We start from the raw sequence: 12,944 nt of genomic DNA, 5'->3' as shown, positions 1-12,944 counted from the left end.
CGCTTCAAGAAAAATTCTGCAGGGCCAGTTCTCTATGCACTTATGAATCAGGCAGTGTTCATGGATGAAACGACCACAACAATGAGAACCAAAGGCGATTAAAGGGTTGATTGTGTGACTTATGGTTGTCTTGGTATACACCTAAGTTCGACGGTTCAAAGATATTAAATCTACCGATTGATCGAGTATATCCGACATAAGTTTGCTATGGATTCAAAGGAAAACCTACTTATCCAGATGCGATTAATCATTTCTTGTAAATCACACAGTTTTTCATGCATGCATATTTTCAGATAGCCATTCCCGATTCACGTGGGGGTTTGTTCGGGTTTTTTATTAGATAAAAGGTATGAATAGAAAATGGAGAGAAAGTATTTGGAGGGAAACAAAAAGTTTGACTGTGTTTTCCTTTACTAATGCACTTTGTCTCTCATCGGAAAATGGTAAGAAAATCTTTGTGCTTGTATAGAGAAGTATATCTTCTAGCTCTTAAAGAGTTGAGAAGAAGTGGTGCCTCACGCCGTCGCTCGCTCGCTCGCTTGGCTTCGAATTCGGTCTATTGATTCAGATTCTCCCCTCTCTCTTCTGCATTTCTGCACTGTTTTTCCAAAGCAAAATGTATGCATAAGTGTGGCTTACTGTCGTTTGTTGAGTTTAACGGAATTCTGTAATTTTCATTGCTGGTATTACAGAATAGTTATTTCATTCTATCTTGGGAGGGATTAATCCAATAACACTAGGCAACAGTAAGGGGATTAAATTTCTTAAGGAAATAAAGTTTTCTGTTGGGCTCGAAACTCTGTTTATATTCTGTTTCTGTTTTGTTTTATTTTTGCAGAAATTATTTTCAAATACAAGTTTAGTAACATGGAGTTCTTGGTTAATACTATTCAACAAGAGCTATGAATTCTATTAAGGAAATTCAAAAAAATTACAAAAATATTATACCTAGAAGTTTTCATTATTAAGCGTATTCAATAGTTTATATATAAAATTATGTTAATTTTGAATTTATGGGGTTCGTATTATGGTCAAGATTAAACATTTTAATGGTTTTATAAATCATAAAAAGACTAGAAGGTAAACCATAAAATACTAAGAGCTAAGGGCATCTCCAACCCTCCCTTATTTCTCCAAAATGCAGTCCTTTTTTGCCAAAATATGGCTCCAATGCTCCCCCATTTTTGCCCCCAAAATGGAGGATGAATAGTGTGACTCCAAATTTGGAGCGACACTATTCATACCCTCAATTACTATTCATCCTCACTTTATTATTATTTTTATTATTTAAATATTTTAATTTATCTCTTTATATATACCTAATTATGTTTATGTAATATCTTTATAATATTAATTTTACATCTTAACTTTGCTATATAATTTTGATAAATTAATTTTCGTGCATTTATTATTTTTATGTAAAATTGTAAGTTAATTTTGATATAAGTTATTTTTATGTAAATTAATTTCATTTATAGGAACATACTAGAGGTGGAAGTTGAATATTTATGTAATATTTAATCTGAATTTTACCATAATGTAATATGTATTTAATTATCTTGCATCTCAATGATTTTATTTTTATTTGAATTATTCGTTAATATATATAATCTATAATATTTTCTTACAAATTATATTATTTAAAAATTTATGGTATAAAATAATTTTATATTAAATTATATGTGATGAATATGTAAAAAAAAAAAAGATAGACTTTATTTAATAGAAATAAGAAAATAAAATTTAAATAAACGATAATAATATAATATTGAAGAGAGAGAAAATATAAAATAAAATATTCTTTTTTGGAGTAAAAAATAAAGTAATGGTTGGAGTAACGTTACTCCATTTTGGAGTTTACTCTATTTTGGTGGAGAAAATGGAGTCAATGGTCGGAGATGGCCTAAGTATAATACATGCTACCACATTTCTAGATGTAAAATGCACACAACTCCAATTTTATTTAATACACTTCAGAATTAGTTAAACCTCAATAAAATTCGTGAATTAGTAGGAACGTGATTAAAGTAGTTTATTTTTCTTCAACCTTCATTCTTTTAGTATTTTCTTTCTTTGTTCCCAAAATGTGGAAGGTTTTTTTTAAACTTTCAAAAAAAGAAAAATTAGTCAGTGATATGGGGTTTAAACTTTTAAATTACTTTGCAGATTTTGTCTCTTGAAATGGAAGCAAGTAGAAAGTTTGCTAAGTACGTAGCTCTCGCTGTCAAATCCTACATCTGCAAAAGCTCTGATGTTCTCTGTGCTAACAGTAAATATTAATACAAGCTAGAAGTTCAATAACATCACCCCCTTTAGATTAACAATATCTTGGAGTTGTAAATAAAAGGAAATTTCTCATAATTGAATCCAATTCTAATGAAAACTTTAACTCTTTTTAGTCCAGTACTATTATTCAATAAATTACGAATTTGCTGAAGATCGTAAGTCAGGTAATCACTTGTAATACTGGAATTGAGTACGTAGAATTGATTACGTCCTTTTCTATTTTTTTTAACCCTCCTAAATTATTGTGTCTTTTTTACGTCTCTTGAGTTATCTTGTTGTATTTAAAACTACTGTAAGTCTCTATCTAATAGCTGCCTTACATCATATTATTTGGGATATTTACTGATATTATTCTGGGCGGAGCCACTATTAGTTACTCGGCAGAACTTAGTAATTATGGCTCAAAATCTATATTTCTGTTAAAAATTCATTTGATAGTATAAATAATTTATTCATATTCCAATAAGCAAAAAAAAAAGTATGGTCCAAAATACATAAACTAAATATTCTAACTCTGCTTCTGCTACTACTTCTCCTTTTTATGATTATGCGTAAAACTTCTCTATATTCTTTGTAATAACCTCTAAAACTCTTCATAAAATTATGTAAAATACGAAAATTATGGCTTAGTGTAAAATTTAAAAGGAGTAAAAGAAGGAAGATCTAAGGGAAGATATGAGGAACAGAAAGAGAGTCCAATCCGAGGAAACAATAAACCGGATTCTGTGACCAAAGCCCGTTTTGCTTTTTCCTGAATACGACCCATGACCTCTTTTTTCATATCTCGTAATCAAGTAATATTTGCCATGTCAGCTAAGTACCATGAACAGTCACACGTGGACACTGTTGCCATGTCATCAAGTGGGTCCCACATTCCACTGCACGTGTCAAGACCAAGTCATCAAACAGATTTGGGTTCACTAGGAAAACTGGTAAGTTAACTGGAGTAGTAGAGAATATATATATATATACGAGGTTAAATGAGATGTTGGAGTACATACGTGTGGTGTGTTGATAGGATTTTAATACTAGGTGCCTAAAAAGGCTTAGGGGCTTCCCTTACTATAAACAGTAAAAAGGGAAAACAATAAGTTTGGTTAGTCAAAAGATACGGTTTTTAACTTTATAATAAGTTGTGAATGAAAAAAAGTGTCCTTTTGCTCTGATTCTGTCCTGACTTCACTTAGCTATGCATATCCTCACAATCGATTCCTGGATCCTCAATGTCAGAAACGGAGATATTGAGTATTCTAGAAAAGATAGCTTACTGAAATAATTATTTAACTCAAATATATAAAATTTGGATCAAAATTTGACTTGTAGAAAAATAATATGGAACGATAGGACATACCATTGTGATTGTGGATAATTGGAGGCCATCGAGAAGGGATAGACGTTTTAGAAGGTTAAGTATTTTGGCTAATCTTGACTTGAGAGAATTTTTTGTAAAAAGGGCTGATCTCTCACATCTATCATCAATAAGCTCGACAAGGAAAGGGGCAATAATATGGTGGATGAATTAGAAGGTGATGAAATTACCGAACTACAACAATAAAAATTCAAGAACCAAATTCATTTGGCAATGTATCTTTATTTGTTTATTTGGCAAATTCAGAATTTACTCAAAAAAAAAAAATAGTATGATTGTCCTTGCTGTGATACATATTAGCCAACCATGTCCTAGGTATACACCACAGTCCCAACTCCAATCAATTCCCCTGGCTAACTAGAAACTCGGTCTTGTTGACTGGGTTTCGCTTTCTCCAAATTTTTAGCTCGCGTTTGGACATAGATTTGATTGAAACTTGAAAAAAAAAATTAAAATTCTATTGAAAAATAATTTTTGAAAGTTGAAATTGTGTTTGGACATGTATTTTATTGGAAGAAAAGTTAAAATTTTGTGAGTAGAAGAAAATATTTCATCCAAAAACTGCCCTAAATCAGTTTTTGGAAATTTTTGAAATTTTTTTCTCAAAACATGATCATATTTCATAAACAAACATTTTCAGATTTTTTTTTGAAAGTGCAACTATATCCATCCATAGATGTGAATAGAAAGTTGATTTCTAATCCATAACAAAGTCTTCATTCTTTTTTCTTCTTTTTCAAAATGTAAAGAAAGCAATTAAATAGATGACATTGGTTTACTACAAACATCAAACATATTGGTTTAGCTCAGTAGAAATTAAAAGAATTTCTTCAGTATTCAATTAAATAGAAATAGATAGAGAAGTAACTTCAAAAACAAATGCAGTTGAATAAAACCTAGGAGTAGTATATATTAATGCACTGGAAACGGAATCTAGTGGAAACGGGCTTGGTTTAGAGTTGTGTGGATCAATTTTATCAAGAAAACAACAAAATTGGCTCCTATGGACTTAGATTCAAAGACCAGCCTAAACTCTGAGATTTCGTCAAATATCAGACTACAGAGAGCAACTTGTATTTTCCAATTTCTACACCATTGAGATCCAAAGCAGATGTCTAGTAAACCAAAGTCATCAAATTATAAAACATAGTGAAAAAGCACGAAACAGGGTAGAACCCAGAAAAAAGGATTGTTTAGATCACAGACTATGATATGAAGATTGTTATGCGGTGAATAATAATGTAAGATTGTTATACGATCCATAATCCTTCAGCAATCATGAAAGAGCCAAAATTAGAAGAGAAAGTGCTATTGCATTTCTTCAAAATAATAGCTATAGCTATGATCAACTTATTTATATGTCATTTGAAAATCAAAGATGTAACAACAATTATGCCTCAGTCATATAGTCATCTGAAACTTTAAGATGTAACAACAACAATAGCTATGCCTCAGTCCCAAACAAGTTAGGGTTGACTATATAAATCCTTACTAACCAGGACCATGTTTCTAAATGGACAAAAATATAAGATTTCACATAACTCTACCGTCACTATCATAAATTAACTAATGAGGATAGTGTACATTGCACCAGAAAGAAGAGGCTGCATTATTCTGGCATGAGACCAAGATGTTCTTGGGTGAAACCATATTTTCCGGCCCCTTACCTCTTGCAGCTCTGTAAGGTATTTTGATTGGAAACACTCTGCTAAGTTGAAGGCACAATTACATTATCCACAACTTGCAGAGTATGAACCTACATAGAAAGCAAGTATAAGTTTTATGACGATCCCAAATTTATAATTCACATTAGCACAAAGGTAACAATTTTAAGCAATGTCTTGAACAAAATTATGGTACTTACATGTCTTGTGCACGGTGTAGATGTATAATACACGACGATTTTCAGCAGAACTTGTTTAAGTTCTTGGAAATGCCACATCAAGGATGTTTAGTCGTATGTACGATTTATTGATTAGCAGCATATGCGAAAGGCTCACGTAAAGAGCAACAATGAGATTATTGACTTGGTCCTGCGGCCCACTTCTTCCGACTTGTAGGGCCTGAATTATCAGAATCATGCCATACCAACTCCATCTGGCAAAGAATGAAGCAAAACTCAGCCATATTAATCCCTGACACTTGTACACATACTATAAGCAAAAAGTAAGAATTATGCTGCTGGAAGAGGAAAACAATTAGCAAGAATTCATTTTCACTCAGCCAAGGGAGAATATTACAGAATATGTCAAGAGCTTTTCATCATGACATGCTAAACAAAGCTATGCGTAGTACCGGAAAGCCTTGAGTAGACGAACTTAAGTTAAAAGACTAATAAGCTATCAGCAAATAAGTTCAATGCAAATTACAGGAAAAGAAGCAATTATGCAGTTTAGTGGCTAAAATGAGCTGGAATAAGGAAGCAAAGTAGCATAGACCTACATCTCCAACGACGACGGTGTCACCTTCTTTTACGCCAAGCTTGAGCAGAGATTTATTCACACCACATGCCTCTAGAACATGTTGAAATCTTCTGTCTGAGTCCATATATCTGCCACAAAGAATAAGATTCCTTTTTAATGGAAGTCAATGTAATTTTGATAAGGATCAAATATATCCAACAAAACTTGAGTTAAAGCAGGTTCCTTTAAGCAAGCGGGCTAGAGGAATCCCTATAGTCCACCAATTTAAAATCTCTATACACCTAAATTTAGGATGATATGTGAGACCACTAGAAAAAGTTCAACTCAAGTTGATAATGTTGACTAGTCTCAGCTATGATACAAGAAAATAGATAGCCAACATGCTACAACCAAAACATGTTCCATAGGGATGCTAATCCAAAAGGAAATAGGGGAAAGGTGCTTGATGAAAGGCAGTGACGAGAAGGTAAAAGAAGACAGGAATCAGAGAACAGCAAGAACCATACCTCCAGTTTGTCATTTGGACGAAACGTTGCAGGCCTGATCCTTGAACATACCAAGTTTTGCAAGAACTATCATGGGTGATTTCGAACTCGCTTATGGGAGCAGCTCGCTGCTTTTTCACCATGTCAGCAACATAGTTCAAATTTACTGGGTCCATTCTCACTGTACAAGATATTAAAAACATTAGCATTATTCTCCCCTCCCCCCACCCCCACCCCAAAATCTTTTTTAAAATTTGACATCCATTTAACAATAATAAAAGAAACTCAGTGCTGAAAATACACAGTAGAAAATCCTTTTTTTAAATGTGGTGTCCTGATCAGTTTTGCGCGTACCTCGACTATTCCACCAGGAACCCTCAAATTCACCCTCTCATATTCTTTATTCTGATAAACGCTCTTGTTTTATTTCCTCTAAATAAAAATTCTATTACGAGAATCCCTTTGGTGGGGGGGGGGGGGGCAGTAAGCACTCTCATTTCATATGTCACATTCACAAAGAACGAAGCAACTCCAAGCAAATCTAACTGCTGTGAACCAATTCTTCATGACTGACACACAACTTGGTCACTCCCTTTAAGAGAAAAGGAAGGTGAAGAAAGAAGACAAAAACAAACAGCAAAGAGCAAGGGCTAAATAAAGGAGGAAAAAAACACTTACATTCAAATTTTAATCTTTGTTACTCCATCTGTCTTAATTTGTTAGTCCACTTTTTCATCAAGCTCAAGTAGTAAGAGAATAGTGACTACATGAATTGTTTATTATTTCTTGAGAAACATGGGCACCATTTTTTACTTTAGCATTGTAGAAAGGTAGAATAGAGGATTAAGGTAAAAGTGGGGGCACTTGAAACTTCTTTGTATTTGAAATGTGCTAATTATGAAATGACAACATTTTAGGACAACCCAACAACGAATGTAGGACAAAAAAAATTTATAGGAATATTTATTTAGCTAGAACAGACATTTGCTCAACTTAATTACACTTGTCAAGACAAATTAACTGAACATCAAAGGCATTATAGCATAATCATAGCCACCGGTAACATTGACGCAAATGACAATTAAGAAACGCTTACCTTCTTCTTTAGCAGCTTCTCTTTTTCTTCGAACAAGCTCATAAGCAGCACAAATAACTTCATGCGTACCCTCTCTTTTCACTGCACTCATGCAAAAGGGTTCAATCCCACGAGATCTCAAACTGTCTCTGAATGTCTTCCAATTCTCATATGCGTCTGGAAGGTCCATTTTGTTGTAAGCCACTAAAAAGGGCTTTTCAGCAAGTTCAGGACTAAACATTTCCAATTCAAGACGAACAGCTTCATATTCATATTCCGGTTGTGGAGATGAACCATCAACCACGTGCACCTTTCTCCAAATAAAAATTCCATCAATTAGTCAAAAATATTAGCTCAATCTCAGAATAATCAGTAAAAAGGTAAAGAAATGCTATACATCAGTGCAAAATAATTGGAACTTTTAAGTATATGGATGCACATAGTACATACAACAACAACAACAACAACAGCCCAGTGGACTCCCACAAGTGAGGTCTGGGGAGGGTAGTGTGTACGCAGACCTTACCCCTACTCCGGAGGAGCAGAGAGGCTGTTTCCGATTGACCCTCGACTCAAGAAGATGAAAAGAGACATTGGAGCAGTAATAGCAGAGGAAGCAAGAAAGATAGCATCAGCAACGTAATAACCAGAAAATAGAGAGAAAAACAATAACAATAAGCAGTAGCGATGGCACATCACTACGGACATAATGGAGTAATATGGATACAACAAGAGCCACTAGCATCCTAAGACACTAAACTATCGGACTAGCCTCCTACGACCTAACCTGCAGCCCTAAAAAAATAATATGGACACAATTGAAGCCACTAGCAGCCTAAGACAAAATGCAGGCTAGCCTCCTACCTCCTAACCTACAACCTTAATGTTTGCCCTCCACAACTTCCTATCAAGGGCCATGTCCTCGGAAATCTGAAGTCGCACCAGGTCCTGCCTGATCACCTCTCCCTAATATTTCTTTGGCCGCCCTCTACCTTTTCTCACACCTGTCAAGGTCAGCCGTTCACACCTCCTAACCGGAGCATACATGCTTCTCCTCCGCACGTGCCCGAACCATCTAAGCCTAGCTTCCCGCATCTTGTCTTCTATGGGAGTCACGTCCACCTTCTCCCGGATATCTTCGTTCTAATCTTATCCAGCCTAATGTGCCCGCACATCTATCTCAACATCCTCATGGATGCACAGAGTACATAGAAACTACGAAAAGATGAAAAGACCAACAAAAAGAATTTTTTATTTTTTGTGTGTGTGTGTGTGGGGGGGGGGGGGGGGGGTTGTGGAGAAGACATCTTTTACCCAAAAAAACACCCATCCATTTTTGTCTATTGCTCATGTCAACGGGGACAAGGACATTGTACAGTGATACTATGTTGGGGATCTCAGAAAGGAAGGAGATAGCTAAACCACTAATTTTTTTTCTTTTTACAAAAACCACCAAGCTAATACAAACTCGAAACAAGAAGGAACAAAGAATAAATCAAAATACAGTTTGCAATCTGTATTTTGAGGTGCGGCCCTTCCCCGGCCCCTGCGTGAACGCGGGATGCTTCGTGCACCGAGTTGCCCTTTACAGTTTGCATTCTATTTAACTTTTTCAAATAAATATTTCTAGGTTAACAGCTCTCGCAGTGAAGTTTCATCAATGAATTAGCTATAACATAGCAAGCATTCAAATTACAAAATGCTAACTGTCTAGGAATATGGTAAAATGCCAAAATCTTAATCTGATTCAACAAATCACTAATAGTTCCATTTATGGAGAATTGGAACGCATTCAACTAATTTATGAAAAGAAAGAACGCTTTAGAAAAGCTTGTACCAGGACTGAACATCTTTCTGAGTGCCGAAGAAACTCATGGCCTAAACCAAAACCTCGGTGTGCCCCTTCAAGTAGACCAGGCAGATCAGCAACGACCACAGTAGCATCATAATCAAATGAAACTACACCCAAATTTGGTAGCAAAGTGGTGAAGGGGTAATTCGCAATAGCTGGCTGAGCAGCACTTATAACACTGAGAAATGTACTCTTCCCTGCATTTGGAGCTCCTACTATACCGACATCAGCGACCAACTTAAGCTCCAATTCTAACCACCTGCTCAATAGGACTGTTACTTGTAAGATACAAAATGAAATATGAAAGAAATGTGACCAAGATATATTTCTACTCAAGCTTATTTGGCATTCAAAATTAAGGATGAGAGCTCAATAGATCCACCAAACGAAAACTACATTCTAATATGCTTTACAGTTAGATGCTGAATGTACCCAAAAGATGCAATAAAAATCAAAGTCTAAAGAACAGAAACGATTATCATTAAAGATACTCACATCTCTGCACCTTCTTCACCATTCTCTGCGATCTTGGGCACCCTATTCGACCCTGTCTTAAAAGAGGCATTCCCTCTCCCACCTCTTCCACCGGGCAGCAGCAACGCCCTCTGTCCCGGATGCAACAATTCGAAAAGTACATCCCCTTGAATTCCACCCTCCCCAGCCTTCCTAAGAACCGTACCAGGTGGCACATTCACCACCACATCCTCACCTTTCGCACCGAATTGTTTCTTTCCATGACCATGCCCTCCTCTCCCAGCTTTAAGATGCACACTTTTCCTAAATGGCAACAACGAATTCATCGACCCGTCTACCTCCACATACACATTCCCACCCCTCCCTCCATCACCACCAGATGGTCCGCCCAATGGCACAAACTTCTCCCTCCTAAATGCCACCACCCCATTCCCTCCATCCCCTGCTTTTACAAATATTTTCGCCCTATCGAAACACCTCATTACTGCTGGAACCCCTTTCTCTTTCTCCATTATATCACTCCCCTCCCCTTCAAACACATCACCACCCTCAAAAATAGAACCTTCCATTTCACTATCCACATCATCAAAATCATCATTAACCTCGTACAACTCGAATTTCCCACTACCCTCAAACACCCCACTTCTAGAACCTTCCATTTCACCACCCACATCATCATCTTCATCAGAATCATCCTCAAAATCATCATCATTAACCTCGTACAGCTCGAATTTCCCATAATCAAACTTTAAATTCTCCGAATTTTCAACATCATCAACCGAATCCTTTATTTTTTGGTGAAGATTCTTAGCTGGGGTGGAGGAGATAGTTGATTCAGATAGCGTAATTTCAGCTGAACTGTGAAGGGGTGGAAGAACAAAATCATCTTTGGGGGGTAGGCGAGTGTAGGTGGTGGCAGTATTACCGGCGGCGGTGGTAATTGGCGGGGGCGGCCTAAACTCGCCGGATTTGAGCTGACGGCGGTTGGGATTTTGCCTTCTTCTGGTTGTGTTCGTAGACACGCGCTTTGGATTGGTTCTATTGCGACTGGGATTGGTATTGGGTCGTGCTTGGCAGTGAGGAGAGAAAGTTGATGCAGTTGTAGTGAACAAAGAGAAAGCCATGGATGGCTACGGCGAAGAGCTCAAAAAAAGTATTATCCGTTTGGGCGGGTGTTTTTAAGAAATTGATATTATATTTTTCTTTGCATAATTGCTGAAAAGGTAATTAATGTTATGAAATGTGATTTTTGTTTAGGAAGTTTTGTATTTTATATATGTTGTCTATATATGTACGGGTTATATGGTTGTATGTCTTTTTGGCTTGGTTTAGGCTTTCTTTGTAGGTGTTTATCTGTGGTGGTAGGAATATTTCTTTGTAACAATATAGAACAAGAAAAAAACAAGCTAAGAGATTAAAAAGAGATAGAGATTTTTATTTCTTTTTCAATTGTATGTATTTTTTTATCTATTAAAAAGCCTTTATATAGGCACGAAAACTAAAGAAAAATATGTCATTGAATATGTCATTAAGCATTTGAGAAGATCACGGAGGAAGAGTAGACATCCACCATAATTTGATTTTTCTTATAACACTTTCCCTTGGATGCCCATAGATAATGTGCCTCGTTAAAACCTTATTAGGAAAAAATCCAATGGAAAAAAAATCCTAGTGAAGGAAAAAGAGTACACATGTTTAGAAATACGCCTTTTGGTTGCCTCGTTAAAAACCTTGCAGGGAAAACCCAGTGGTACAAAATCTTGTAAGGGAAAAAGAATACAACGCGTATTAGCTCCCCCTGATGAGAGCATCAATTCACATCCTTGAGCCTTCGCATCTTAATCTTGTACACTAGTTTCTTGAAGGTTGACGTCGGTAAAGATTTGGTGAACAATTTAGTCATATTATCACTTGAACGGATCTGTTGCACGTTGATATCACCATTCTTTTGAAGATCATGTGTGAAAAATAACTCTGGTGAAATTTGCTTTGTCATATCCCCTTTTATGAATCCTCCCTTCAATTAGGCTATGCATGCTGCATTGTCTTCATACAAAATTGTGGGTAGTTTGTCACACAAACCGCATTTGTCTCGAATAAGGTGTATTATAGACCTCAACCATACACATTCTCGACTTGCTTCATGAGTAGCAATTATCTCAGCATGATTAGATGAAGTAGCCACGACAGATTGCTTAGTCGATCGCCAAGATATGGCAGTGCCTCCATATGTAAACACATAGCCTGTTTGAGATCGAGTCTTGTGTGTGTCAGATAAATACTCAGCATCAATATAACTAACAAGATCGGGACTGCAATCATTGCCATAAAATAATCTCATATCGGTAGTCCCTTTTAGATACCGCAATATGTGTTTGATTCCATTCCAATGTCTCCTTGTAGGAGCAGAGCTATATCTTGTTAAGATATTAACTGAAAAAGTTATGTCACACCTTGTAATGTTAGAAAGATACATTAGTGCACAAATTGCACTAATATATAGTACTTCGGGACCAATAAGCTCTTCATTATTTTCATGAGGTCGGAATGGATGTGCTTTATCCATATAGAATCGCTTTAAAATATTTTTAGTATATGCTGATTGATGGACAAAAATTTCATCTTTCATATACTCAATTTGTAGACCAAGACAAAATTTTATTTTTCCAAGATCTTTCATTTTAAATTCTTTCTTTAAATAGTCTACTGCTTTAAGAAGCTCTACTTCTTTAGGAAGCTCCCTAGGAGTTCCAATGATATTTAAATTATCAACATACACGGTGATTATAACAAATTTAGATCCAAATTTTTTTATAAAAACACAAGGACAAATTGAATCATTCATATACCCTTCTTTCAACAGGTACTCACTCAGGCGATTATACCACATGCGCTCTGATTGTTTCAATCCGTATAAGGATTTTTGAAGCTTTATTTAATAAATTTCTTGAAAACCTTAATATGCTTCAGAACAATTTAA

At 35.8% G+C, this 12,944-nt stretch overlaps 1 protein-coding gene across 1 annotated transcript; it reads right to left on the bottom strand.

Annotated features, from left to right (window-relative positions):
- Positions 1–4,971: 4,971 nt before the first annotated feature.
- On the bottom strand, positions 4,972–11,169 carry LOC107761275 (GTP-binding protein OBGC, chloroplastic). The gene is made up of 7 exons (XM_016579485.2): positions 9,986–11,169; positions 9,476–9,749; positions 7,660–7,948; positions 6,585–6,744; positions 6,098–6,206; positions 5,520–5,752; positions 4,972–5,411 (listed from the first exon to the last, which is right to left on the bottom strand). The coding sequence occupies exons 1-6, from the start codon at positions 11,086–11,088 to the stop codon at positions 5,675–5,677; spliced, it is 2,013 nt and encodes a 670-aa protein (XP_016434971.1). The 5' UTR covers positions 11,089–11,169; the 3' UTR covers positions 4,972–5,411; positions 5,520–5,674.
- Positions 11,170–12,944: the final 1,775 nt, after the last annotated feature.

Source organism: Nicotiana tabacum, chromosome 14 (assembly GCF_000715075.1).
Source record: "Nicotiana tabacum cultivar K326 chromosome 14, ASM71507v2, whole genome shotgun sequence".
Taxonomy (NCBI): Eukaryota; Viridiplantae; Streptophyta; class Magnoliopsida; order Solanales; family Solanaceae; genus Nicotiana; species Nicotiana tabacum.
This window is presented reverse-complemented; position numbering and strand designations above follow the sequence as displayed.

Bases quoted from the DNA above. Each gene is read 5' to 3' on its own strand.
- LOC107761275 (XM_016579485.2), bottom strand. From the start codon at position 11,088: ATGGCTTTCTCTTTGTTCACTACAACTGCATCAACTTTCTCTCCTCAC. The intron at 6,207-6,584 runs GTATGGTTCTTG...TCTTTGTGGCAG, and splicing joins GTCCAAATGACAAACTGGAG to ATATATGGACTCAGACAGAA. The intron at 5,753-6,097 runs GTAGGTCTATGC...ATTCTTTGCCAG, and splicing joins ACACCGTCGTCGTTGGAGAT to ATGGAGTTGGTATGGCATGA.